The sequence below is a fragment of the Hevea brasiliensis genome, chromosome 2 (genome assembly GCF_030052815.1).
Source record: "Hevea brasiliensis isolate MT/VB/25A 57/8 chromosome 2, ASM3005281v1, whole genome shotgun sequence".
In the NCBI taxonomy this organism is placed as follows: Eukaryota; Viridiplantae; Streptophyta; class Magnoliopsida; order Malpighiales; family Euphorbiaceae; genus Hevea; species Hevea brasiliensis.
The window spans coordinates 106,146,581-106,170,214 of record NC_079494.1 but is presented as its reverse complement, the minus strand read 5'-3'; the positions used below and the strand labels follow the sequence as shown (position 1 = coordinate 106,170,214).

The 23,634-nt window shown below is 31.2% G+C and overlaps 1 protein-coding gene and 1 non-coding gene across 2 annotated transcripts; one reads left to right on the top strand and one right to left on the bottom strand.

The window, feature by feature from the left end:
- Positions 1-1,606: 1,606 nt before the first annotated feature.
- Positions 1,607-4,298, bottom strand: LOC110638786 (transcription factor TCP15). Its single transcript, XM_021789468.2, has 2 exons — positions 2,842-4,298; positions 1,607-2,081 (listed from the first exon to the last, which is right to left on the bottom strand). The coding sequence occupies exon 1, from the start codon at positions 4,022-4,024 to the stop codon at positions 2,876-2,878; it is 1,149 nt and encodes a 382-aa protein (XP_021645160.2). The 5' UTR covers positions 4,025-4,298; the 3' UTR covers positions 1,607-2,081; positions 2,842-2,875.
- Positions 4,299-19,840: 15,542 nt separating this feature from the next.
- On the top strand, positions 19,841-19,913 carry TRNAA-AGC (transfer RNA alanine (anticodon AGC)). The gene has a single exon. It is a non-coding gene; the product is annotated as a tRNA-Ala (tRNA).
- Positions 19,914-23,634: the final 3,721 nt, after the last annotated feature.

Below are 23,634 nucleotides of genomic sequence, written 5' to 3'. Positions count from 1 at the left end.
CTAAGTAAAATTTCTATATAAGAGTACAGTAATTGAGATGTGTATGTGTTGGTACTTCTGAATCTGTACTACAACAGTTATAATGTAAATCAGGAAGATGAGCAGATTACAGTGTAACCACCGGTCAGTACTCAATATAGATGAACGATCCATGACAGTGTACCAAAAATCACCATTAATGCATGGCTGGCAGATGATACCATATGTATGCACTCATGTTTTGCCAATGCTCATAGCTTAATTAGAAACTTTTTTATTTATGATCTAACTAAATTAAAAGCATATTATTCACTTAATAAATTTAAGTTACTAAAATATTATAACTAATTAATTAATTAGTTAATCTTTCATCGTTATAAACCTTTTAAATTTATCGTATTTTTTAGACATAAGACTCTTGACAATATTAAATTAATAATATTATCAACATCAAGCCTGGCTTAATCTAGTCACTAAATATATAAATTTTATTTAGTAGAACTAAGTTCCAGCCCCACTCTCAGATTCCCTACTAAAAAAAATCCATCAATTTTGAGGGTTACTTATGTCTTTTATATATTAGGGACAAGCGTGACACTGTAAATCTCAATGACAGCTAGGGGTGAATTGGGGATCTTGTGATGTACCGATCATGGCACATAGGACTAATTTCTTGCTATGTAGGGACCTTAATACTACTGTTCCTTTTGCCTTCAAATGGTTTCTTCTTCTTCTTCTTCTTCTAATGATAATAATAACAATAATAATACAAACATTTTCTTTGGGAGGCGAGTGCCACTTTGTTGAAAATGCAGAGATGTTATTAGGTAACTACTCTTAAGCAATAATTTGGAAAATGCATATATACATATTTCCAATTACAGTTCTGCGACATGAAGTGTACTGTAGTGCATTAATTACAAAATGAATGAAATTGTTAATTTCTTAAAAATTCATTTAACTAGTTGGTTAAAATCATTGCTTCAAAAATCAAACCCAGTTAATTGAAAACTAATTAATCCAATGATCAATAATTTACTTTTTTTTTCCCCATTTTTTAATGCATTAATTAAATTTTCTTAATTATAGCTATATTTGATATTTATAAATTAATACACACTATTAAAACTCTTGTTTGGTCAAATAATAAAAAATTTCAATTATCAACTTTGTATTGAAGTTTTTTAGGTTTTTTTTTTTAACTTAGCATACCAATGTTTAGTTGGAAATTTTTAGGCGGTCTATTGACCGGAGTTTGGTTGATTCTTTCATACTAATTTTTTCTTGAATATTAATAAAATTTATTTATTTCTAAAAAAATAAAAAAAAAAATGTTCAATTATAAATTTTAATTCAGTTCATGAGATAAATTTGAAAATCCCTTACTTAACTGGGAATTTTTTTGAGAATTATTGAGCATATATATATATCAAGTAAATTAAGAATAACATCTATGAAATTATTTCTCATATTTATTCTTTTTTATACATATTTATAGTATATATTATAGGTACATCTACAGAATAATCAGTATATAATATTTAATATTGAGTATTACATAGAATATCAAGAACAATTTCAAGTATGGACTGCATTGAATAATTTTTTCTTTAAAAAAAAAAAAGAATTCAAATATTTTCTACTGCTTGACCTTTAAGGCAAATGTGTTCAGACATATATAACTGAACACTCTGGTGTTTGAGACAGAACTATATGCATAAAACTTCCCAGAGAAAATGAGGAAGGAAGTTTTCTACAGATAGCAATAGCAGCAAAGAATAATGTATGAAGCCATTCAAACCAATATGTAATTCACGATTTCACAAATTAAACAGAAGCTAGTAAAGCCAACTGATAACTTTGAAATGTCCCAGACCAGATCCCCACATGTATGCAGTCGGCCAGATCAATGAAGAGTTGAGTACGACTGCATGTGGGGTTAGGAGAGCGTGGCACATTGTCCTCACTCATCAAGACCCAGCAGCTCCCTTATATGAAAATGAGCAGGAATGATCCTGTGAGTAAATGCAATTTAGTCTAATTAAGGCAATAGAGCTTGGCTTAATCAAACTCGTGGGCTTCTCCAATCTCCATCTCAGCATCTGCCAAACATGATAACACCATAGCATAGCAAGTGCAGGTGGGTGATGCATTGGCAATGTAGAGATGGAAAAAAAGAGGAGCAATGTTACAAGGGAATTGTTCAGGTAATTAATAATGAGGCTTACTTAACATGAATTACAATATATTGCATGCACAGTAATCTCTTTCTTGAACCAAAAGACATGTTTTTGCTTCACAGGTACCGCTGAAAGTTGCTAACAAACCAACAGTACATTAAAAGAACAAATTTATTGAAGTCTCATTGAACAGCGTTGTAATAGTAAAATTTCTTATATTTTTTTATTTATATTTATTATTCATTTTCTGCATTATGTAATGGGTTATATTTTACATTTGTCTATTCGCTTTCTATAATTATTATGACTATATTCACCGTAATGACTTACTACACCAACAAAGCATTACTGTTAGAAAAATGAAAAAAAAACATATATATATATATATATATATATATATATATATATATATATATATATATATATATATATATATATTCAGTCACAGAGAGATCATATATAGATATGTACCATAACAAAACCAGGCAAACACTCTTGTTGATGTATACTTTCCTTCATCAAACCCTAAAATTTTCTTTCACTAATAATCACACCAAAATCGAATACTAAATTCTTTTTAAAAGCAATCAAACCTTGAGCCCATATTGCAAAATGCACACATATATACTTCTAAGTAATTAAACTATAGTAAGTGAAAGTAAAGCATTGATTAAAACCATACGCTTGCTTGCAATTTCTTATCTAGGAATGCTCAATTAGCTTCTTGTATTGTGCCCGTCCTCTCCTCCATTGTGTGGGTTTGACCCACTAACCGGAGACTCCGTGGCGCCACCACCACCCATAATTGGCCTGTAAGCGTTAAACGCGGCCAGCACACCTAAGTGACTTTCAGTGACAGTACTACTGCCACCATCACCACCGCTCATTGCTGAACCCAATTGTTGGCCTGGCAAGAGAGCCATGGGCGCAGGAAAATTCATAAAATGCAATCCACCAGACATAGAACCCCTATACATATTGGTACTAGCACTAAAATATGGAAATGTCACCATGGGGTCACCGGTTATCACTTGGTTACTGCTGCTAGGATCATTAGACGCCATCCAAAATGTTGCCGGGATCGGGCTATGAGTCGTCGGAATTGCCCCTGTACTAGTTGATTGCATCAAATAGCTCCCCATCTGATGACCTAATTCATGTTCCGGCCTCCGCTTGCTCCCTAGACTAGTCTCCCCATCGGTGACATCTAGACAAGAAGTGTCGCCGCCTCCGCGTACTTCTTGTTTATTAGCAGCTGATCCTTGTAAAGCAACAGCGGTATTCAAATTCCCACCTACATTATTAGTTGAATTAATAGAACTAAAGCTTAATGAATTCTCCGAAGGAAAAAGAATCCTTCGCTGCTGCTGAGAAGCTTCATCGACGACTATGTTTCTTTCCAATTCATTCCTGATGCGTAGCTGTTGATGGGCAGTGAAGTTGGGATTCAAATACGTGTTCCTTAGATGGTGAGAGGCGGAGATGGAAGACCCAGAGCTGCGAAGAGAGATGTTAAGGGAAGTGAAGTTGGCGGGAATGGTACCGGTACCAGTGGCAGCGATGACAGCAGGTTCAGCTTGTTGTAGTAACCACTCGATAGTTGCACCGTCAGATTTGTGGCCGAGTTCACGAGTGAGCTGAAAAACCCTGGCAGCGCAGGTGGCAGGCATGCGGATCCGGCGGCCACGGCCTTCGACTTTGGTGTGGCGGTCCTTGGTGGAGATGCGTTTAGTAGGGGGTTTCTTGGGAGGATTAGAGGAAGAGGAAGGTTGATGATCAGGTTGTGGTTCTTGAAGGTGGTGCTTTTTTTCTAGTAATTGAAGAGGGAAATTAGGCTTGCTGCGGATCCCATTTTCAGGATTCATGATGATAATGTGTGGGGTGGGATTATAAATTTTAATTTAAAAAATATTTTTAGATAGGGATTAAGGATTGCTTTTAGTACATATCCCTGTAGGTGACACTCAAATATTCAGTGACTTCGGTGACCTAGCTAGTGGGTCTTTGTTTTTCTTTTCTTTGGGTTTGCTTTGTTTGTGGTAGCATGGAATGAATTTCCTTTCAGATGGGAGCTGGCTGCTGAGTTGTTTTCTCACAATGAGATAAAGAAGAGGCCAAGCGGCCAAGCTTTAAGCAACAAATACAATGAGTGAGAATTATGGAGGTGGTGGGCTAAGCCTATAATAAATTATTAATAAATAGAGAAAAATAAATGTCTTTTTTTTTTAAAAAAAAATTCACCAATCTTTTTCTTCTCCCTAATTTATTGGGATTTGTTAGTAGTTTTATGGATTTTTATTTTTTATTTTTTAATTATGATGATGTGCGTGTGTTTTTTGTTTTTTGAATATATGGTGGGTGTGGTTTTACTGTGGTTGGACAGTGGCTTGGTTCAGACTCCACGTGCGGTGCTCTTTATCCTTCCATCCATAAAGACAATGGTGGCCTGAAAGAAAGACTGGTTAAAGAAAAAATAATAAAGTGGGGAGCCATCCCATTACTGTAATCATTGCTCTGGCCTTCGCTTTTCTTTCCTTAATCCATATTTTCTCGCTTTCATCTTCCCTTTCAATATGCTTACCTTCTTGGCTCCTATATATTTAACTAAAATTACCTCTCTCTTCTTCATGTGTTTTTCTCTGAATATTTTTATTATTTCTGCCGTTTCACAAAAAATGTCAGTCGTTTGATCAACTGAATTCAGTAGGAAAATAATTTTTTTTGGTAAATCCAAGGAAAAAAAGTTAGTTAATTATGGATAGATATTAAAATATGGGTACCATTTAAATTACTCTCTGATAAATTTTGCAAAATACTTGTATCTTAAATCATGTTTATTAATTTGATTAAAAAAACCCTAAACTTTAATTTTATTTCACAAAAAATACTCTAATTTCCAATGACAAATTTTTAAATTAAAAAAATCCCTCTAAATTACGTTGTGACATATATAAATATAGTTTCAACACTTTTCAATAAAAGGTAAATCTTAGGCAATTTTTAAAAAGTATATCATTGTGATGGAATTAATATTTTTGTAACAGGTCCAAATGGTGGTTGAATAAGCCGGTATTTTTTAAGTGTATGAGAAAGAGAAGTAAAAAGGTAATTTTATTATTTTTTTACTTGAAAATCTACTATAATAGGTTACATGGATTTTTTTAGAATAAAGTTAAAATTTAGAGATTTTTTAATAATAAATTGAGATTAAAAATCGAAAGTGAAATATAAAGTAAAGTTCAGAGATAAGCTATAAAAATTATCCAAAATTTTGTTATAGCTAAGATGGTGGTGTTAGTAGGGAGTTTCTACATTAGTCGACAGTGGAAAAGAATCACAAGAGCTTTTTACTGGACCACTGCTTGTTATTGAAAACAATTTAGGTTTGGGGGAGTTGATAATTCGCTGGAGATTGAAGAAAAATATGCTGAGCCATAGTAATCCAGCGATGATGGGAAGGGGAAGGAAGAAAGGAGACAAAGATTAGGGATTAGGGATTGGCAAGAAGAACCCAAAAAACGCAAAGGCAGGGGCAAGGACTCAGTCGCTTAGCTGGTGGGTGGAGTTTTTGGGTTCGTGAAGAAAGTGCTAAGTGAGGTTGTTGCGTTTGTGATGATGAATTAATTAGAAAATTATTATTCCTCAAAATAATAATATTATTAATAGAAAAAATTTGATAAGCAGCAGTGCATCTAAGGTAATTATTAAATAATAAAGCCAAAGTTCGAGGTCTCCATCATCGGACTTGTTAGCCACACTGTGCAAATTGCAAAGGGGCATATGTGGTCCTTAAAAATTAATATTGTAATTAAGCTCAAACTTCAAAATTTTCCTTTTGTGTCGTCATAAAGGTCTAATTCACATGTCGATTAATGTTATTGCATATGCTCATGAAGACTAACCTACTGGATTAGATATAATTCAATCAGATAGTTACAGATATATCAAATAAATAATTAATTTTAATTTTGGGGAAATTTCTTTAGATGATATATAACAGAAAATTTACCAACAACCAACATATATACCAGACCAACAATGACGGATGAAACCGTTTCAATTAATGAAATCATTTCATCTAATAATATGATCAATCAAATGAAGACCCAAACTTGGACTAATTATCGATCGTGAAACATTAATTCCTGGGATATATAAAATGATTTTATTTTGGTTATTAATTTTGGTTTTGTACTAAACTTTGATTTAGCTGACACTTAGTCATATCAACATTTCCAACATTTTAGCATTGGGGTATGCACTTTTCACCCTTCCATTTGTCTCAACTATATATATATATATATATATAGATGAAATTGTCACCCTGCAATCCCTTTTCACAGCGATTATCAACTTTTCTCATTGCCGCTATATGGTATGGATAGGTTGTATATTAGATAGTAGGGAGAAAAAATTTTCATAATTTCAAAATACAAGAAAAGAAAACAGTGGAAAGAAAATAAAATATATAGAATTATATATATTTAAACAAATATATATTATTTTGTAATGGCATTTAATATATATGTGTGAAATTAAATAATTATTTTATTTTAAATAAATTATAATCAGATATTTTTATTAGCAAATAGATATATTTATCATAAATAGACATATCTATTAGATATAAACAGTCATAACTCTTTAAAAATATATGATAAATAAATATTCCTATTACATATTAACAGTTACATCTATTAAAAAATATATCAATTTAAAATAAATAATTATGTTATAACTTTTCATTTTCCTTTAAATTTGTTCATAAAAAAATTCTTAAGGGACAATTAATACTTTAAAATCTATTTTACATCATATAATAATTTTTTATTTTTTCATATATATATATATATAGCAGAGTCGATCAGAATCGTCAATTTATATGGGGACCATGCCTGTATTAATTATTCCATGTTAGTTTGTTGAAGTTTTCATTGAAAAGGAAATAGACGTAGAGAGAGAGTCTCTCTTTCTCTGTTTGGAGATAAATAAATGTACATTTGCAGCGAGTAGACAGTAATCATGATTTTTGCCGTATAAATCTGGGAAATGGAGTCTAAGGCTTCTTTTTGATGCTCTATTATAATTTTATAAAATACCCATGTTTAAATTTTCCTCAAAACTGAACAACCTGCGATCACTAAATGCAAAAGAAGCCCTAATCTTCATAGCTACAGTCTTTATATAGTGCTCTATATATGGTACCACAGTCACAATGATGTATCATATCTAACATCACAGCAATGAAAGGAACTTTAAAGTGATATAGCTCTAGTGGGACTTTCTAAAAAAAAATTGAATATATATAATTTAATTATATATAAAATATATATTAAATTATATTATTAAAATAAAATAATAAATAATTCATACAAAGTGCAGACAAAATAACCAGTATAATATGATTGCTAAGAAATCACGTGCCTTGCCAACCATGCCAGTGATGCAGATAGCTCACCATCCAATATTTTGGCCAATCACAAAAATAAATTTGTCGGAATGTTGGCCGCTAATGGCCTATAAATAAGTCACTTTCTTCCCTATTTTTGGTCATCTCACTTGAAAGTTACAAATCTGATTAACCATCCATATTTATTCATCTATTATATCCATTTTATGTTTTGAAACCATAATATCACCAAAAAAAAAAAAAAAATTGAGGCTTCCAACTCTGTGGTCCATGTTTGAGGATGATTATATCATATATCTTTAAAATTGAAATACCATTTTTTTTTATTAAGATTTAATGTAGCCTCTAAATTATTATATTACCATTTGTTAATATGTAGTCTAGCTCTTAGTCTTTCAAACTCTGTTAATAAGGATTTGACATAACATAGACTTCTAATTTGCAATAAATATTCGTCTAATAATTCAATATTTAACTTGTAATAAGAGAAATTAGTTAAGAATTCATCAAATTCTGACACATAATTTTTCATTCTCCTTAAATTTTTCAAGGGATTGGTATAAGCTTTTACAAATTTTTAGGTCTTGTTTAAAAAATGAGTTTTTGAGTAAAAAAATACTTTTTAAAAAACATTATTTTTAGATGTTAATAAAAACGATTTGAAAAAATTATTTTATTGTTTTAAAGTTCTTATTATTAGAAAATTTTAATTTTATTTTAAATTAATTTTTAAAATTATTTAATTAATATATTTAAAAAAATATTTTTCTCAATAATGATTATAACAGCAACCCGACTCTAAGTATGAAATTTATTAATTAAAATGGGAAAATAGATAAGTTGAGGAATGACAGGTTGGCATGCACAAAGGAAAAGAAGAAAAAATGGCAGGTTAACAATGTATGCAATATTTTGGCCAAATATATCATTTGGCACATGACTTTTATAGGATAAGTCAATTAGCCCCTTAAACTTTTTCTTGTTAACCTTTAACACCTTTTTTTTTTTATATATAATTTTGTAACAATTTAACACTAATGTCCTATTTAGCATGCCATGTGAAATCACACATTCATATGTGAGTGAATCTCCTAAATAAAAATGAGATTAAAAAAAAAGTAACAAATCAAAATCCAAGTTCTCACGGGGATTAAAATGCCATTTATAAACAGAAGTTTGAATCTCTCTTTCAAAGGTAAAAATTCGATTCTTTCTTCTTAACCCATTTCTCTTTCATATTCTCTCTTCTTTCCAATCTTCAATATCGATCGACACCTAGCTCCTCTTAATGCACTCTCATCATTGTCATGACACACCTTCACCAAAACCCACTCTCACAAACTCATGACACCCTCACACTCAGACAAACATAGCCTCTTCAACTCACGCATCTCCACAACAAACCTATGAAAGCTCCTACCTAACCAAGATTCAACAGCCAATTACTCACCCTTTGAAAACCCATATTGCTCATCGACACTCATTGAACTCGTTTCACCATCACCTTTGTTCTCGGTTCCCCTCTTTTCAACCAAACACAACAAACCTCCAACCCTACTTCACCATTACTAGACCTATTTGACACGCACATACTATTGGAAAGGCAGCTGTTAGCTGCCACTTATTTTGCATTTATTTAGGGCATTTGTTTAGGAATTTTTAGTGTGCATATCTGTTCTTACCTTTTGTTGTATGATTCTGATACAATTTTGGTAGTTTAGCTTGATTAGAAACCTATTTGTTAGCTGTAATTTTTTTTATATATATCTTTGATTTCTGGGGCAATAAAGATCAGAATTCTTATTCGAAAATTTCTTAATTCTTTTACATGGTATCAGAGCCATGGCTGATGAAAAGAAAAATGAGAGTTCTGGATCAGGGAAGAAAACTTCTAGTTCTTACACACTGAATTCGAATGACAATCCAGGTAACTTGATTACCCAAGTTCAGTTGAAGGGCAAGAATTACAAAGAATGGGTGCGAGCTATGCAGACTGCATTGCGGGCCAAAAAGAAATATGATTTTTTTGATGGATGTGTCAAGTAACCAGCAGATGACTCACTGGAACTCGAAGATTGGTGGACGGTTAACTCTATGCTAGTTTCTTGGGTGTTTAACACTATTGAATCGACGCTTCGCTCGACCATCTCTCACATGGAGAACGTAAAGGATCTGAGGGAGGATATTAAACAGAGGTTCTCGATTGGGAATGGTCCACGAATGCAGCAACTGAGATCGGATCTGGCGAATTGTAGGCAGGAAGGTCAACCGATCGTGTCCTATTTTGGAAGACTCAAAACTTTATGGGATGAAATAAACAACTATGATCAGATACCAGTGTGTATCTGTGCAGGCTGCAGATGCAATTTCACCATTGAATTGGAAAGAAAGCATGAAGAAGAGAGAGTTCATCAGTTTTTGATGGGCTTGGATGAAGAAGGATACGGAACAGTGCGCTCTAATATTTTGAGCACTGAACCCTAGCCCAATTTGAATTGTGCTTATGCTATGGTTGTTCAGCAAGAGCGGGTGCGAACTATGACATGAACCAAGGAAGAAAGAGGCAATCCTATGAGTTTTGCAATTTGAGCAGGTAGTCGAAATTCAGGGGTGGATAAAAACAAATCCTCAATTTGTTCTAATTGCAACTAAGAGGGACATGATGCTGAAAGTTGTTTTCAGCTGATTAATTATCCAGAATGGTGGGGTAATAGACCACGTAGAACTTCTGCTGAATGAGGAGGTGGTCAAAAGCGTGACAATGGAGCAGCACATAGTAAGGGAGGAGTTGCTCATGCCAACGCCACACAAGCAACTGGAGTTGATGGTGGGCATGGAATTGTGACCAATTCAGATCGAAAAGGTCTTAGTAGATTAAATAAAGAGCAGTGGGTTGCTTTGCTCGGCATGTTGAATTCTTGTCAGAATGGTGGCAATGAGAGGTTGACAGGTACGCAGAGGACATTTTCTTGGATTATTGACACAGAAGCTTCCCATCATATGACAGGAGCGTTGGCATTTTTGAGTGAATTGCGTGACATTATGCCATGCTCAGTCGGGTTACCTAATGGAGAAAAGACCTTGGCGGTGAAAGAAGGAACTGTGTTGCTTGAAGGAGACTTGAAATTGCAACGAGTCCTTTATGTGCCAAATTTGAATTGTAATCTGATCTCTGTATCATAACTACTTAATGATTCAAATTTGGTTATTCAATTCACTAACAAAATTTGTGCTATACAGGACCTAAATTTGAGGAACTTGATTGGAGCGGGTGAGCAACGCAAGGGGCTATACTTTCTCAAGGGAGTGACATCGGTACATGCTTGCAAGGTAGCTGATGTGGGGTCTTTTGAGCTTTGGCATAAGAGAATGGGTCATCCTTCTTATAAGGTGGTAGAGTTAATTTCAGAAGCTGGTAGCATAGTTAGGAAAACTAATAAAACTTGTGAAGTTTATTTTAGAGCAAAGCAAACAAGAGAGATTTTCTTTTCTAGTGATAATAAAGCTTATGGTTGTTTTGAATTGATACATTGTGATTTGTGGGGACCTTATAGAGTTCTAACTTCTTGTGGAGCAATTTACTTCTTAACAATTATTGATGATTACTCTCGTGCTATTTGGATATATTTACTGAATGGAAAACAAGAAGTAGCTTGTGTTCTTAAGAAATTTGTTGTGATGGTTAAACGCCAATTTGAAAAAAATGTCAAAATTGTCAGAAGTGATAACGGAAGTGAATTTATGTGCTTGAAAGAACATTTTGATAAACAAGGGATATTGCATCAGACTTCCTGTGTAGGAACACCTCAACAAAATGGCCGAGTGGAAAAGAAACATCGCCATATTTTTAATGTGGCAAGAGCCTTGCGTTTCCAAGCAAATTTACCCATAGAATTTTGGGGAGAATGTGTACTTGCAGCTGGGTATTTGATTAATAGGACTCCATCTATGTTATTAAATGGTAAAACCCCATATGAGATGCTCTTTGGGAAAATACCTTCTTACAAACATGTTCGGGTTTTCGGTTGTTTGTGCAATGCGCATAATCTGAATCGGGATAAAGATAAATTTGGTAGTAGAAGTCGTAGGTGTGTTTTTGTTGGGTATCCATTTGAAAAAAAGGGATGGAGATTGTATGATTTGGAAACTAAAGAATACTTTGTATCAAGAGACATGGTATTCGCTGAAACAGAATTTCCATATGCAAATGAGAAAACAATGGGTGATGAACTCATTAAAAATGGAGTTGAGGAGTTGAGTGATGAAGTTGATGGTTTAGAGAACAACTTGGGAAAGGAGCACGATGAAAGTGTGGGTAGAGAAAGTAAGGTGAATCCTGAAACGGAAGAATTGATCCATGAAAATAGTGAGGGAGTGGATAGAGGTGAAGTTGTTGAAGAGCAACTAGGTAGGGGACAAAGGGCCAAACAACCTAGTGTTCGTTTGAAGGATTATATGACAAACGCTATCAAAACAAGCCCCTCGGTATGCTCACCTTCCCAATCTGATTCCTCAGGTACGCCTTACTCTATAGCACATTATGTGGGTTATGATAAATTCTTTGCACAACACCGATGTTTTTTGGCAGCCATTACTACAGGACATGAACCAAGCTCTTTTGCAGAAGCAGTTAAGGATGAACGGTGGAGAGCGGCTATGAGAAAAGAAATACAGGCTTTGGAGGATAATGGTACATGGACAGTTGAAAATCTGCCATTTGGGACGAAAGCAATAGAAAGCAAGTGGGTACACAAAATTAAATACAATTTTGATGGAAGTGTTGAACGATACAAGGCACAGTTAGTGATATTGGGAAATAATCAAGTTGAAGGCATAGATTATCAGGAGACTTTTGCTCCTACAGTAAAAATGGTTGCTTTGCGCACCTTTTTTGCCGTTGCGGCTGCAAAGAATTGGGAACTCCATCAGATGGATGTCCAAAATGCTTTCTTACACGGTGATTTGGAGGAAGAGGTTTACATGAAGATGCCGCTTGGATTTGCTTCTCAATCACCAGGGAAGGTTTGTAAACTCCGAAAATCTTTATACAGTTTGTGGCAAGCACCTAGATGTTGGTTTGTGAAATTGGCTGCATCTCTGAAACTTATGGATTTCAGCAATCATATTTAAATTACTCTTTGTTCACTTTTTGAGCTGGGACTGTTCAATTGAATGTGCTTATTTATGTGGATGACCTTATTATCTCCAGCAATGATGTTTCCGCTGTACAAAAATTCAAGAACTATTTGAGTCGTTGCTTTCATATGAAAGACTTGGGGAAGCTGAAATTTTTCTTAGGGATTGAAGTAGCCAGAAACTCGAATGGTATTTTCTTGTGTCAACGTAAGTATGCGTTGGATGTAATTTCAGAAGTTGGATTACTGGGTTGCAAACTGGCTAAAACTCCTCTTGAACAAAATCACAAGTTGGCCCTTACCGAGAGTGATAATGTGGATGAACTTGCTCAGTATAGGCATCTGGTGGGATGGCTTATTTATCTAATAATAACTCGGCCCGAGTTGTCTTATTGTGTGCATATTCTTGCTCAGTTCATGCAACAACCGAAGAAAGCTCATTGAGAGGCAGCTGTTAGAGTTGTGCATTATTTGAAAGGAAATCCAAGTCAGGGTATACTGCTGCATGCCAATTATTATCTCAAATTGTCTGCTTACTGTGATTCTGATTGGGCTAGCTGTCCTTTGACGAGATGGTCTTTGACCGGTTATTTTGTTCTTTTAGGTGAATTCCCTATCTCATGAAAGACTAAAAAGTAACAGACAGTGTCTCGCTCATCCGCTGAAGCTGAATATCGGTCTATGAGTACTATAACTTGTGAACTTAAATGGTTGAAAGGATTATTGAATTCTCTTGGTGTGGCGCATACTGAACCTATGAATTTGTATTGTGATAGTCAGGTAACTCTGCATATAGCTGCTAATCATGTCTATCATGAACGTACCGAGCATATTGAAGTGGATCGTCATTTTATCCGTGATGAGATATTGAATGGTAATATTCGAACAGATTATGTACGTAGTTCAATGCAACCTGCGGATATCTTCACAAAGGTGTTGGGAAAGGATCAGTTTGACTTTCTTCTTCGTAAGTTGGGCATTCAAGATCTCCATGCTCCAACTTGAGGGGGGGTATTGGAAAGGCAACTATTAGTTGCCACTTATTTTACATTTATTTAGGGTATTTGTTTAGTAATTTTTAGTGTGCATATCTGTTTTTACCTTTTGTTGTATGATTCTGATACAATTTTGGTAGTTTAGCTTGATTAGGAACCTATTTGTTAGCTGTAATTTTTTTTATATATATCTTTGATTTTCGGAGCAATAAAGATCAAAATTCTTATTCCAAAATTTCTTAGTTCTTTTACACATACCCATTTCTTTCCTAAACAGAAAACTCAAGCTTGCCTCAAATCAAGACATACCCAACACTTTGCTCCCCATCCTTTTCGCCACACCTCATTTGACTACCTTCTCACTGGAGCCATCCTTTCATGTGGGCACCTCCAGCTCTCACCTCCATCAAGCATTACGTTACCAAGCATTCGACACCATCACACGCCATTGCCTTCACCTTTCTGTTTGGTCAAACCCAACTCACTCTCTGGTCCCTATTAGCTTCGACCTCTCCAGCTCCTCCTCCCTGATTTGAGACATAGCTCTCTCTCCTTGTAACTCTGTTTTGACCTCAACAGTGCCAAACCCGTTCTTACAGAAATTTGTGTCTCGCATTAGAGAAGCAAATTTGCTACTACTATTACAAAACTGATTTTTTAAGGCTTATGTGTAGGGTTAAATACATTTTACCTAATTTGATTTTTTTTTCTCATTTTTTTACTTAGCTATAGTAATACACATGGACAATTATTAAGAACCATTTCAGAGTTCATTTCTACGTCATTGCGTGTCTGTCACGGCCATTAGTCTCTTAGCATTAAGTGTTAAATTATTACAAAATTAAAAAATTTAAGTGTACAAAAAAAAAAAATTCAGGGGACCAATTAATTTTTCCGGTAATATTCAAGTACCAAATTCATTGAAAATTTCGTTGGAAAATTCGTCGTTGTTAGACTCATTACGTCGCTATTCACTTTAACTAATTTTATGTCATTAATCCGTTGAAAGTTCTGTTGGTATTTGAAATAATTTTTAATAAATTTAAATCCATCAAAAAATTTGATCGCCAAATTTTTTTTCAGTGATATACTTTGGTCTTCAAAAAGGAACTCTTAATAAAAAATTATTTAAAAGGCATCGATGGACTTTAAAAGGACTTAAGTTTTAAGTTTCTTATTGGATGACTGTCTTTTATTTTTCACGTAAAAAATGCGAAGAAACTCAATATTTATTTTTCATGCAAAAAATGCATTGCCACTTGCCAGCAAAATGGACGGTGAAGTTACTGGTGCCCGCCATGAATATGCCTATAAATCTAATCTTATTCATATGATTCGCATCCTCCACGTGAATTGCTACTTGATAAGAATAGTGTAGCCTTGTTAAAATTGAGAACATTAATATTGTAGCTTAGAGGTTAATTAGGAAATGGATATATAAAGAGGATAGTGGGTGGTTCATGTTTGTTCATGAATCAGTCGTTGTCTTGATTTGTAGAATGTGAGCAGAGAAAGCAGTTGACCCAGCTGGTGCTGGGGTATACATTCTGCCAATGGGCTGTTCTTGTTTTCCATGGTAAAGTATTCACTGCCACCACCTTTTGAATTCTGAATTGACTATAAATTTTTAAAATTATATATATATAATTATTCATGTCGGCAGAGAATTCAGTATTTCTAAGGCAAGATAAAATTTCTCTCAAAATTATATATTATTTAAAATTATTTATGTAAGTGTGATTAGCAATATATGTAATTTGATAAGGAATTAATTGGCGACACCATGCAATAACCAGATGATGGATGTACTTCTCTAGTCCATCTGGCCAAGTTGGTGGTTCAGCGGACAATGCCACGTCAGTCTCAACACTTGGAATCTTCCTCCTCTTCCTCCCAGGGCTTACATCATCCTCCCACCATCTGCCACGCGGCAATTGCGCCCTCCCACGATTCCCTCCAAAACGTAGGGCTGATGTCATAAAAATAATTTCTTTTCTTTTTTTAAAGAAAAAAAATTGAAAGTTGGGTCACATCATCATGACTTTTCGGCCACTGCTTGCTTTTTTGGACTGGAGAAATAATATATAAATTGGACCTTCGAAAAAAAATATATATATATAAATTGGACTGGGCTGTTTTGGACTCATTTTTTTATTATTTTATAAAATATACTCCCATAAAAATAAATCTATCTATGGCAGAGGATTTTTCTTTTTTCTCAAAGAAAGAGGAAGTCCAATAACTCTCTTCCATTCTTCGCCTGAGCCTCCAAAGATGGCATGGAGGCTGCCAACACAACTTGCAACATGGCCTTGTTTACTAATTTTTAATAAATTTACTTTTCATTGAGTAATTTAACTGATTTAGAATAAATAAGTTACTTAACATATAGTCAAAGAAGTGAGGGCCTTTATAAGTACAGTATTTATAAATATTAAAATTAAAAGTTAATCTCTTATTTATTTTTTTAATTTATAAATTTAAAAAATATTATAAATAAAAATATTAATTTATTTTTAAAACTTGTAGAGTAATTTAATTAACTTATAAATTAAAATAAATACCTTTTAAATAAATAAAATTTTAAATTTATAAATTAAAATAAATACCCTTTAAATAAATAAAATTTTAACACTTTCTAAAAATTTAAAATTACTAAGTTATCTCCGGCCAAATAAATCCCTGGGGAGCTCCGCCTTAATTATCATCGTGGCCACCATCAAGTAGCAATCTCTTCCAAAAACACCTTGTCATGGCAGCGAATTTTATCAGTACTGCATTCTCTCATTTCTCTCTGCGCTTCATTTTTATTTTGGTATGGAAATGTAATGCGCGGCCAAAAGTGACATGCAATGCGAGTGCGGTGAAGGCAGGTGTTATTTAATTAAAATTTTTTTTTCTTAGAATTTAAGAAAATGCTATATTTAAAGTTTTTTTTTATGTAATTAGCTCTGTATTATATTATTTATCCGTCCATTTTATTTTGTTGTTTCAATACTTTTTTTTCCTGAGTTGCCTACATGGTTAGTTATGTTTAGAAGCCAGTAATTAATTTTGTATTATTTGTTAATTATAGTGTTTAATCCAGTAATGGCATGCACCGTTTATAACTTTTAAAGATTTAATTGCCTATCATATATGATTCAACTAATTAACAATGATCATGTGGAAACTTTTTATGAGACCTAAAACCAAAGAAATCTTAGGTTTTGAATTTGTTTTTTAATTAAATCTTAGGTTTTCATGAGACCAAATCACAGTCTCACTGGTGCAATCAAGTCTCGTGAAGCCACAATCAACATCGCAAACGCAATCGACCGCCTCTCATCTCATGGTGTCACTCATTGTCTTGAATAATTATGTGTTTTACTTGGAGATATGGTATTAAAATTTATAGATCAAACTAAATCAATTTTTTATATATATATTTAATTTGATTTAATATTTTTATTTATTTAATTCGATTCGATTTGTAATATCTTTTTTTTTTTAATTTAATTTAATTTAATTTAATTTGAAACTAAGTCTATATATGCATCATTTGATGTGAATTTGGCACCAACAAGTAATTTCAAAAAGAGTCACAAATCACAATCACACATGTTAAAACATCTAGTGTCTATAATACCAATGGGCCCACTAAATGCTTGATTTCAAAGAGGTTGTTTAACAAGTGATTGACTATTAAAAACCCATATACAAATTTTTGCTAGTCCTTTTCAAGGCTCCAATAATCTTCATGTTAAGATTAGGGAGAAAGTTTAGGTAAGATCTCTAAATTTCGCAAAATACAAGGGAACAAAACAAAAGGGGAAATTCTTGGAGATTTTTGGGTTTGATTGAAAAGGTTGATTTGAATGGTGGGGCGAATAGAAAATTTGGTAGAATTGAAGGGGTAGTTTTCAAGTTAATAGAGTTTTTGTATCAATGCTACATCCATGATTGAAGCAGCTTCATCCAAAAGGTCTGCTTGCCACTACCCACAAAAAAAAAGTCTATTAATTGTTTGGTAAGAGACTTGATTTGATAAATGAGCTCAACACTTTTTATGGGCCAAAAATTTTCTTTGGATTCGAAAACGACTTCAGCTTTTTCTCCATATACATTGATATGCATTGTCTCTGATTCTCTGTCTTTGCTTTTCCATAAAGCTACTGAAATTATAAAAGTCACTAGCCTTAGATTTCCCTGATTCGTCTTCGTTTATTGTTGTTGAATATTGACCTGGTCTCTCTTCCTGTTGACTTCTAATTTTAATTCTTTTATTATTATTATTATTAAAAATTCTGCATTAAGTGATCAGGATTCAGGACAGCATCTGGGCGTTGGCTCAGGTGGTTAACCAGTCTTTGGGCTGTGGTTCCTTCAAAACCTCAATTCGAATCAAATCCTGAACTAACTTAAGTTCACCATGTGAACCCTTTTTCTAATTTCCTTTTCATTCATGGCATAAAATTATGACTAGTTTTATTGGAAATTTCTTAGATACAACAAGGTATATAATTATACACCCAACCAATTAAAAATTAAAGAATTCTGCTTTAATTAGATGTGTGCATACATCCACAAAAATCACTCCGTTTTATTATGGCTGCTGCCATCCTACTATAGCTTTTCTCCTTTTATTGGGCTAGGGAACTAGCTATGCCTATTTGGAATTCAACACAATGGTCCAAAATCCAAAATAGGCAGTGTGAGCCATCATTTTAGTTGTGGGTTGAACTGTATTATGAGCCGGGCTTCATTAGTTTCAGGACTGGTTCCGGTCCTGTTAGCCATTGTTTATGGGTTTGAACCTCATGAATGGTTTATTCCCATTAATCAAATCTGTGATTTTTAGGAAAAAAAAAAAAAAAAAAGGTATTGTTAAGATTAGTTATGGGAGATTCTTACCTAAACTTTATTTATTATAAGATCAGCTAGACTCTTAAGATTCCACTTGCATATACAAGAAGCTGGGCATATGTGCAGATATAAATCATTTACATCAATGGGACCTGCAATGCAAGAGAATAAGCAAATAACAGATCCACAATGAATATAAACATGAAGCAACACAATAATTTGCAAGATTAAAGAATCAGCGCTACATCATTAGTTTGATTAGTTTATCAATAATAAGGTAATAAATATATGACACCAAACTAATTTATCACATGACCAAGGTAGAAACAACGTTATCAGAAACAGTCAAGGTATTTACTGTACATCCTTAGCATCCTGTTCAGTAGCTGGATGAACTGTGAAGACTGTGAAATTCGATGTGATCGTCTGCTGTTCAATGAATTGCTTAAGGGACATAAAAGCTTATCTTCATTAAATTAAATGTTTTGATTTTTGAATTTATAATTTAAATGATTTTTTTTCTAATATTAAAAAATTCATTAATTAATTAAAAAGTTCAATGTTGATCTCAGGAAATAACAAAAAAAAGTTTATATTAATATTATTTTTCAATTATATATATTTTCATTTCATGTAATAATATAGAAATTTATTGAGAAAACTTATAAAAAAAACCATAATTCCCACTATTTTATATTAATTATTAATATTATATTGTCAAATTATATTTTTATTCATGAATAAAATAATATTAAATTTTATTATTAACACATTATAAAATATATATAAAACTAAGCAGTGCACAGGTAAATAACTAATTTATTTTATAATATTCATCATTATTATATATTATTGTAAATATATTTATCTATAAAAAAATAAATTATCATTGTCGTTGTAATGTTTTATTAAATTAATAAATCAAAATTTCAAATTAATGTTCTAACTTTGATATAAATTTATAAATTTTTTCCTCAGCCTTGATAAAAGAAAATAAAGTATTATAAAATTTATTTTTCTGGTATTAAAAATAGGGTATGCATCGTAATTAGATAAAAATAGTGTATTAAAATTAAAATTTTGGGGGAGTATATATGAGGGGGTATCGGAGGACAATTATTTAAAGATAAAACGACATGAAGTTTCAACTGAAAAAAAAAAGATAGTATATTATTGTTAATAAAACTTGCCTAAGCTAAAATTAAAATTTTCTGTTAGTTTTCTTTTTTTGAAAAAAATATATGTAATTATTTCAATAAACTTTATAAATAATAAAGGAAAAACTTAAACAATCAAGGGGATGTAGCTCAGATGGTAGAGCGCTCGCTTAGCATGCGAGAGGTACGGGGATCGATACCCCGCATCTCCAATTACTTGTTTTATTAATGCTATATATGTAAAATACGTTTTCTTTTCTAATTTTTCCCCTAATTAATAACTTGCATTCATTTTTTTTAAACTAGTATTTAATAAATAGTTAATGTAAATTATTTAAACTTTAGATGACAATAGCCATATTTCTTTCAATAATAAAAAAAATAGAGTTTGTGAAATTCATAATCATTATAGTAAGAGACAGTTGAAAATAAAATCATAAAAATTTATACACTATTCAACAATATTAACTGTTATAGTAATTGTTAGCTGTTTTTAATAGTTGATAACTATTAATAATTAAATATTAATTATTTATAGTTAACCGTTTATATAACTGTTAAAATAAAAGTGTTTGATAAAAATAGTTGTTGGATTAGCTGTTAAATGTAAAAATAATTAGTATTATTGACTCTAATAGCTATGAGGGTAACTTTTTATGAACCACTCTTTTAACTTTTAAATAATAGTATAAATATTAAATTATTAAATAATATAAATAAGAGAAGTAGTATTTTGATTATATCAAAATATTAAATTTTATCTTAAAAGCTGTTACTAAATAAGATTTTACTTAACATATATAATTAAAAAAAAAACTTTAGAATTCTTTATATATCAATAATTTGTGTATAATTAAGAAAAGATAACATTAATGAGATTTATCTCTCTCAACCCTAGCAGTCTCTCTAAATTCTCTCCCTCTTATTTTTCCTTCTTCTTCTTATGAGTTATTTAAGATAATTTTCAGTGAGTATTTTCACCGATGGTTGCCTCTCCTCCTTTTCCTTTATGCTTTTATATATATTTATTTTGTATGTTTATTAATAATCTTTAGATGTGTATCATTTTGAAACATATCTATGTTTATTTTTAGATTATCCAAGTTTTTTTTTCTCATTTGGAAGAATTTTTTTTATCCCCTCTTATGTAAGAATTTGGTATTTCCTCTTTTATGAAAATTTGTTGCGTTTCTCCATTGTAATAATTTTTTTTTCTTTTTTATTTTATCATGAAGTTATTAGGTATCTTATTTTGTTATTTGAATAGAAGTGCAATGATCTTAAATATATTTCTTCTCTTCATGAGACATATTAAAATTTAATAGTTTTCTAATCGGCTAGTAGAAAGGTCGAGTTGAACAGTAGTATATTATCATTCCGTAGAGTGTGCTTCCCATCAAATAATCAACTCAAATACTCTTAAATTAAGATAATTGTTATTATATTTTGTATAATTAATTTATCTTAAATTTTATTATGCAAAATTATAATAGTATAAAATTTTATATTTCAAATTTATATTATGTCTTTATTTTATGAAAGGTATATCTTTTATTTTCTAAAAAAATAATTTATCTATAATTATTGTAAAATTCTATTTCTAGCCAAAATCTTAAACCAAATTTATTATATAATAAATTATAAATATACCGTTTTTCAAAACTTATACATATTCCATTATTTCCCCCTTATACTCCTAAACATGAAGGGTTGCCAAGTCAAGTAAACAAGCTTTTTTTTTTTTTTTTTTCCTTCCATTTTACTAGTTTAAAATAATATTTATATTAATTATTACGTGCATTGTTAATATAATACAAAAAAATTATAAAACTTCTTTACCAAATAAAAAATAGTTGAATAAAAAAGAGATGCAAAGCTTTGACTTTTTATTCAACAAAAGTGAGCAAAGATAATAAATTGATGGAACATGATGATCTCCCTTAATTTAGTTCAAACAATTATTAATTTCAAGTAACAAAAGTCATATTCAATTTCTCATTTATTATTTCTTATTTATAATCATTTGGATATGTTTTGCATTTGACTTTAAAAGGGTAATGGAAAATTCTTGCAAATTTCAATTTGATAAAGTTCTTAAATTGAAAGTTTTAAAATATTGGATTTTTAATTATTATAATTTTTATGATATGGCCAATTTTAAAATTTTTAATGAAACATTAAAAATTAAATAATTTATTGAGATTTATTTTACTAATGATTCCTAAAATTGATAATAAATAAATAATTTGGTCGATTCAACTCAAAAGAATAATGTTCTTATTGGCTAATCGATATATTAAAAAAGAAATAAATGTATATAATGAAGATATTTTATGTTTAATATCAAATATTTTGCTTAAAATTATGTTTTAATAGATTGTATTTTTGTTATATTTGCTTTGATTTCATAATGCATGTGGAACTTTTGTCTTAGTTGGATGGTTATTTCACTCAAATTAAACTGATTATAAATTATTATATAAAACAATAGTATTAAAAAATTTGTAGATTATGCACAATCCACATAAAAATTACTAATTAAGGCTTTATTTTAAAAAAATCATTTGTAATAAAATAATTTAATTTAATTATCACATAATTTTGTTCTTTTATTTGGAAATTAAATTTAACAAAATTTATTTAATTAAAAAATTGAAAGAATGTTTTCACTTAAAAAATTAATTTTTTAAAAATAGAAATTATATAAAAATAATATAATTATATAATAATTGAATTACCTTTTTATTACAAATAATTTTTTTCAAACGAAATTTATATAAAATATGATCATAAAAGGTTAAATAGTGTTTGAATTTAATAAACATGAGATCCTCTTCCTATTTAATGTTTTTTATTAAAATAATTGATTTTAAAAAAATTATTAATAGAATTTATTAACATGTCCGGTATCTTATTTGTTAAATATAGAATTTATATCTATGTCTATATATCTATATTAAGGCTGAAACAAATAAAAAATACAAGTGCCTCTCTTAAAACAACTATTTTATTCATTTTTTTAACAGAATTTTGAACGTTTTATAAATTTTTAGAGATTTTCTAATATTTTTAGAATAATAAAAAAAAGATATTCAATGAATTAAGAAATAATTAATAAATAAATATTAATTATAAGTACTCAAACTCATGACATCAATCTTAATATAAATTGTGGATTCAAGCACTGATTATCATGTCACATACTTAAGTTGTTAGTAAATGCACACTCAAACTCCTTATAACGTAGCAGAATTTGAATAGGATATTAGCCCATTAAACTATTCGCACTCATTGTCAACATAAATTAATCATAAAAGAGAAAAATTCAATTTGTCATTTTTGAATATGTATTAAACAAAGGATCGTGATAAGCATAGAACAGTTAGTGTTTATAACCGTGGTGCTCAAGAACAGTTAGTGTTTATAACCGTGGTGCTCAAGAACAGGCACTTAAGGAGGTAGTTAAGTCTATTTATTTACCCGGAATTATACATATCTTCAAGTTGTTAGATTGAGCTTTTAATTTCATACTTCAATTGAGCTTTTAATTTCATCATTGAGTGGTTTTAGTGATTGTAGAAGGAAGCATCTCAAATGTCGGAAACTGACCCGCCTTTTAAAATTTTACTAGGTCAGGCATTTCCATTGAGTGTATCTAAAGTTGGTAACGGGATCAATTTTGCTATTTTTTCACAGCATGCCACTTCTTTCACGCTTTGCCTATCTCTTCCTTAAAAGGTACAAATTCAATTCTTGAAACGTAATTGTGTATTTTGTGTACGTTTTAGATATTAAAAGGAAGAGTAATTCTGACACACCTTAAAGAAGTGACCAATTTGGCTATTAGTGCCTTGCATTCTTTATTATAATTAAGCGAGAATTTTGATGAGACGAAGAAATCGAAAGGAGAAGGGGCAAAAAGTGGTTCTTTAA